We start from the raw sequence: 6,479 nt of genomic DNA, 5'->3' as shown, positions 1-6,479 counted from the left end.
AAAGGAAATGGAAAAAGTTAGATTTAGACAATGCAAAAGCTAGATGTAAACTAAAATCCTAGATCCAAGCACTCTTCAAGGACAATTAAAAATGCTTCTCACCTTTACTAATATAAGTGCATGGAATATAGAAAAGGAATATAGAAAATGTGCATATCAATTAGCCCAAAAACCTTAGTTTATATAGAGGAGCAAGTGGTCCGGATTGAAACCAATTTGACTACTACCAAAATCCCACTACGTTAATATTAATATACGGCATCGTAGTCATACACCCTCACATAATCAATTGTTTTACCATTATAACATAAACCATCAAACACTTGAATAATACAACATGCAAAAAAATAGAAAAGGAATCTTTCAGTTTTAATAATTAAAATATTGACACTTACTCTTGATTCTAGAATCTACAATGTCCTTTCTGATTAATTTTTTTTTATTTCCCTTCTTTTGCTTTTTCCTTTTCATTCATTTTCATGGAAGAATAGCAGTCTAACTCTGGAGCAGCAATTAGTGCAATTGCTTGATGCTATGCAATTGCAATTGAACAACAAAACTTAGTTGATGATGGCATGTGGTATAGCTCCTCTAGCTCTTGGTGCCAATCCTCATGTTCAGCCGGAGTTTTTTCGTGGAAATCCTGGGGATGATGTGTGCCATTGGTTTGATCACTTCATGATGGTTGCCATATATCATTCTTGGGATGATGCTCAACATTTGCGTGAGTTTCCCACGTATCTCCAAGGGACGGCATTGTAGTGATACAATGGTTTAAGCATAGCCACTCGTGGAGATTGGAGTGTTCTTCCAGACGTTTTCAAATATGCATTCAGATATGCTAATGATTGTGATGATTTGGCATTCGTTTCCGAAGTCTCTTGCTTCGTGTGGAGCCAAATATCTCGGAGCAGATCAAGCTAGGAATTGTAAGCGACTAATTTTTCCATTCCACTTTAGTCACTTAACCACACCTTTGACCACTTGGAGGAGTCTCATTCACAACCTCCATAAGTCCCATTCAGGACTTAAGGCTTGCTAGCCCCGAGAATGGCATCCATACCACTCAACCTTTGCACTTGGTCCAAGTGCTCTGCGTGTCTGATCCCATAACCGACACCCCAAGGTACCACTGACATATGAGCCCGTTACGTTAAGCCACGTTCATTCACCTTGGTCACATCAGTGGTTTAACACCACTTGCATTGCAATCCCGTCTCTCCAAAACTAGGCCATTCATCCATGAGTGGTCATCCCAAATCCACTCCTTAGCATCTTTAGGATGCCTGCAGACATGGGGAATAGCCTTCCCCAATATCTCCATTTTGGTCCTCACCAAGTCCCTTTCTGTCTTTGGCCGTGTTCGCTAACACTGCCACTGGATCAAAGCCCACGGGCCTGACCACTAAGTCCCACTATCCTCTAGGACTTCCTCACTATGTGACTGTGTCCTTGGTCACCACACTAGAGGGTTACTCCTCTTCCTTTCCACAGTCTGGGACTTTGGGACAACATTTCGGAACACCGTGGCCCTATATGGGCCTCATTGGTACTCTCCCCGCCTTCCGCCTTTAGGTGCTCTAGCCATGGGCTTAGAGCGAGGTTCCATTCAGCCATGCCAGGTATCCAAGTAGATAGTGCCACCCACACTTGGACTGGGAGCATCGGCCAGTCGATCTCCTGGGGGAACTAGATCCGGCTCTTGAACACTACACCAAGCTACCCCGCTTGTCAGTTCGTATTCACTCTAGCCTTGGACTTCCCAGTGGTTATCCCATCACCTAGCACCTGGGCACAACCTTCCTAGGCCAAATTGACCTTTCCTGGCCAAACTGGCTCCACTGGAGTCCTCCCCCTACTATACTTTTAGAGCTCACCAAACCCCCCAGGGTCTGGGAGACGAACACTTTGGGCTTTCACCCTCTCAGACTCGAACTCAGACTCAGACTCAAATTCGGACTCTGACTCGGTCTTAGACTCGGACTCGGACTCGGACTCGGGCAGGGGCTCGGTCTCGGCCTCGGCCTTGGTCTCGGTCTCGGCCTTGGTCTCGGTCTCGGTCCCGGTCTCGATCTCGACTTTGGACTCCATCTCGGGTCCTTCTCGGACTCCATCTCGGACTCCACCTCGGGTCTATCTCAGATCCATCTCGGACTCCATCTCGGACTCCATCTTGGACTCCATCTCGGGTCCATCTTGGGTCCATCTCGGACTCCATGTCAGACTCCATCTCAGGTCCATCTCGGACTCCATCTCGAACTCCATCTCGAACTCCATCTCGGGTCCATCTCGAGTCCATCTCAAACTCCATCTCGGACTCCATCTCAAATCCATCTCGGACTCCATCTCGAACTCCATCTCGGACACTTCCACATGTCATATGTTGGTCCTCTTGTGTCCCTTTTCTAGAGACTCACTTATTGCTTGCTCTGTGCTTGTTCCTTAAGCACTTCGTTAGGATTTCCACTCTCGCTCTTGACCTTTCAAGTGTAAGCAACCAAAGGGAACGACTCGAGAAACGATCCGTTGGGGTTCAAATATAGAGGGAAAGGGCCCATGAATAAGAGTGCACCCCCTTTTCCAAACGGTTAAGGGTCTTGGGATAGTTGGAGTTAAGCGTCCTTGGGTTTGAATAGTACTGGGCTGGGTGACCTCCCGGGAAGTCCAAACTCAGGAGCTTACATTTGGTATCAGAGGGGTCTCGGGTCCGACTCTGTTGGTTGGCTAAGGGAATCACACCACATGTTGATTGACATCTGGCTGGTCCAGTTTGCTCGCGTTGGGCTCGACCCGAGGGGTAGGGTGTCAAGAGAGCGAGGCTCTCGGGAGAGCTGCGGCTCTCAGCTTCCGTTCACGAGGGCATGAACTTGCAGGGAAGCGTGGTGGATTGTAAGCAACCAAAGGGAACGACTCGAGAAACGATCCGTTGGGGTTCAAATATAGAGGGAAAGGGCCCATGAATAAGAGTGCACCCCCTTTTCCAAACGGTTAAGGGTCTTGGGATAGTTGGAGTTAAGTGTCCTTGGGTTTGAATAGTACTGGGCTGGGTGACCTCCCGGGAAGTCCAAACTCAGGAGCTTACATCAAGTCAGAGCTTTTAGTCCAAACGTGTTACACTCGTTTGGTTTTTGCTTTGGCCACTACCACATGGCACCCTTCCGGCTCCACTTTGGGGCCTAGGGATCTTGTGTCTAACAACTCCACCACCCATAGACGAAGTTTGATATCCTCATCAAATGATAAACTATTTCATAAAGTAATACCAACATGTATTACCCTTTCCCTCCTTGACACCTCGTCAATATTAGTCAATGGTTTGACACCGAAGGCTCACCATGCTTTGTTCACCCTCTAAGGCACATAGTCTCTCCAACTTAGAGACTCATTAAACCACTTGTGGTGGTTCTTTCCTTTTATTGGTTTAGTTCTCGCTAAACCTGTTAAAGACACCTTTTTTAACCCAATCCCACTACTCCTTTTTGAGTAGTTTCAATTTCCATCGATATAACCCTTGCACTTTGGAACTTTTAATTCTGACTTCTCGAAGTCAATTTTCTGGGTGTCTCCGACACCTTGCATTGCACATATTGTGCAACTCCACTTTCCCATCCTAGGAAGTTCTCTACTTGAGGGCACCATCATCCTCTCTTCGATTTCGTGCTACCTTTGGCACTAAGTTCTAGTTATCATAATTTGTGCTAGAGCTGTCCACGGCTTTATCATTTGGCTACTTTACTGCTCCCTCCCTTGGAGCTTTCAGTTTGCCATATTGGAGTAATTAAGAATCCATCCTTAGAAACACATTGTTTTTCCCCCAATCCGTTAGCACTCAACACATTAGTGTTTTTGGCCTAACTTTGCCATTTGGATTCTTCCCCATGATTCCCATGGCTCTTTCCTTAGCCACTTAGTCTTTTGCTCCTATCCTTGATTATTGCACCTAGCAATATAAGATTGCTACCTCCATTCTTTAGGTATCTTTTTGGTTCTATAGCAAACACTTTGCTTTGCCAAGTTCAGAGGGTGTTCACCTTTAGTACGTCTTTTTAACATTTTCTGCTATTGGCTCTATCCACGGCCTAACTTTGAGACCCTCCCATGGATCCCTTATAAAGACTACTTTCCTCGAACTTACTATGCTATCGCATTGGCATAACTCATTTCCCTTACGTGTTCTTCCCACTTGGTCACCTTGACCAATCCACACCATTATCAATTGTTTAAATTAACACTTTGAACTAAGAACTTTATTCCTTACCCAAATAAGGACCTTGTCCCTATTTAGCCACAAGATCACCGAGTGATCTCATCTTGGCACATTAACAGGTTTACCAATAGGTATTAGGTTTTCCAGACCTTTAAGTTATTCACCATGACCTCGGGGGCATCCTCCACACTTGGCAGTGCACCCAAGCTACCCCTTCCGGCCAAGGGTCCATAGCAACTGAGACTGAGTGTCCCCATCTCATTCACCACGTTTTTGGTGCCACTTGCACCAAAGTGTTCAAGTTAGATATGCCAAGCTTTCGCAGCGGCAGCATCTCCCATGTTGCCGCAGCACGCGTACATGCTAAACCAGTGCATTGCCCAGGGTGATGTTGGTTGTGGATCCCGCGAGAATCTCCCAATTCGCAATGCATAGCTCGGTGTGGATGCGCTGCCCCTCGGCGAGCTTGCCCAGGCTGGCGACGGCCATGATGCAATCAGGCTTTAGAATCGAGTCCGAGATGGTGGAGGCCAAGGTGTTACTGGAGTCCGAGCTCTTCACACTCTTTGTGTACAAACTAGAGTCCGAGCTCACAGAGACCGAGCTACTCGAGCCCGACTCCATGGTCCTCGAGTTCTCAGCCTTCATCTCTGAGAACAATGCAATCGCTTCCTCGTTGTATCTGTGCTGCACATAAGATCCCATCATCACGTTCCATGACACCAAGTTCTTCCTCTCGAACCTATCAAACACCCACCTTGCCTCCTCCAGGCTGCCGCACCGTGCGTACATGTTGATGAGCACATTCTGGATCTGGATCTTGAGCATGAAGCTGGAGGAAGCAAGGTGAGCGTGGAGCTTTCTCGTGAGGCCAATGTCCCCGACCAGTGATCTGGCGTGGATTACGTTGAGCAGCACCACGCTGTCCGGCTGGATCGACTGCCCGACCAACTTGTCGTAGAGCTCGAGAGCTTTGGATCCATTGCCATGAAAGGTGTAAGCAGTGAGCATGGCCGTCCAGGACACGACGTTCTTGCCTGGGATTCTCTGAAAAATCCTCTCAGCGGCCTCTAGATCTGGCGTAGGCAGTGACAAGCGAGTTCTCCACGCTCAAATCCGGAGGAGAGTGCACCGCGGCGAGCTCCAGCTGCGAGTGGATCCGCTTGCACGATCGCAAGCACCCAGTGCTCGAGCAGGCACTTAGAACTCCCAGAAAGCTCACGTCGTCGGGCTTGATCCCTTCCAAGTTCATGCCGTGGAAGAGGCACATCGCCGTGCAAGACTTTGCGCTCGTGGCAAAGGCTGCGATCATGCTGTTCCACGAGACCCTGTTGCGATCTTCCATCCTCTGGAACACCAAAAGTGCTTCCTCCGCGCTGCCACCCTTCGCGTACATCGAAACCAGCGCATTCTGGATCGTGATGTCGCTGTGGAGGCCCAGGTCGATCACGGCGTCGTGGATCTTCCTGCCCTGATCGAGATGCTGGAGCACGCAGTGATCACCGCGACGAAGGTTACCGGATTGGCTGGACGCGAGCTTGGATCATCCCCTCGAGCGTCTTGAGCGCCTAGCGGCAATCCCCCATCTGGGCAAATGCGGTGATCATCGCAGTCCACGACACTACATCCTTGTGCGTTAACTGATCAAATACTGCCCTGGCCTGCTCGATCGCTCCACACTTGGCATACATGTTGAGGAGTGCTGTGCCGACGAACACGCTCTTGCGGAGATCCGGGAAGAAAATTCTCGCGTGGATGGCCATGCCCAGCGCGAGATTACCGGAGCACGCAGCCAGTGTGCTCACGATCACCATTTCGTTGGGTTCCACATCCATGCGCTGGAAGAGATTGATCGCCTCGCGGCAATGCCCCGACTGCACGTAGGCCGCGATGATGCAGCTCCAAGGCACCACATCTTTCTTGGGCATCTGATCAAAGACTGCGCGCGCGGCCGCGAGGCTGCTGGTGCCACCACATTTCTTGTACATCTAAATGAGGAGATTACCGAGGTGGACGAAGTGGCCTGTGGTGAGGATGTGATCGTGGACGCGGCAGCCGTCGGCGAGCGAGCGTGAGATGCCACAGCGGCGGAGGAGGGATGTATAGAGGGCCGCCGATGGCGATAGCAGCTGGGAGCACTCGCTTGCCGCATTCTTTCCCTAGAAGAATCCAAACAATGATATAGAAATGATAATTTAATTTTAAAAGAAAATATTATTAAAGGGGCAATCCATGACAGCGGCACGCTCGCCGCCGCAACTCTTATTTTATA

The 6,479-nt window shown here is 49.0% G+C and overlaps 2 protein-coding genes across 2 annotated transcripts; both read right to left on the bottom strand.

The window, feature by feature from the left end:
• Positions 1-4,523: 4,523 nt before the first annotated feature.
• LOC112350411 (putative pentatricopeptide repeat-containing protein At3g49142) lies at positions 4,524-5,227 on the bottom strand. Its single transcript, XM_024686594.1, has 2 exons — positions 4,965-5,227; positions 4,524-4,889 (listed from the first exon to the last, which is right to left on the bottom strand). The coding sequence occupies exons 1-2, from the start codon at positions 5,216-5,218 to the stop codon at positions 4,571-4,573; spliced, it is 573 nt and encodes a 190-aa protein (XP_024542362.1). The 5' UTR covers positions 5,219-5,227; the 3' UTR covers positions 4,524-4,570.
• Positions 5,228-5,267: 40 nt separating this feature from the next.
• LOC112350393 (pentatricopeptide repeat-containing protein At2g34400-like) lies at positions 5,268-6,195 on the bottom strand. The gene is made up of 2 exons (XM_024686523.1): positions 5,833-6,195; positions 5,268-5,690 (listed from the first exon to the last, which is right to left on the bottom strand). Exons 1-2 carry the CDS (start codon positions 6,193-6,195, stop codon positions 5,268-5,270), a joined length of 786 nt encoding a protein of 261 aa, XP_024542291.1.
• Between the last annotated feature and the right edge of the window lie 284 nt (positions 6,196-6,479).

The sequence above is a fragment of the Selaginella moellendorffii genome, unplaced genomic scaffold, assembly GCF_000143415.4.
Source record: "Selaginella moellendorffii unplaced genomic scaffold, v1.0 SELMOscaffold_49, whole genome shotgun sequence".
NCBI lineage: Eukaryota > Viridiplantae > Streptophyta > Lycopodiopsida > Selaginellales > Selaginellaceae > Selaginella > Selaginella moellendorffii.
This window is presented reverse-complemented; position numbering and strand designations above follow the sequence as displayed.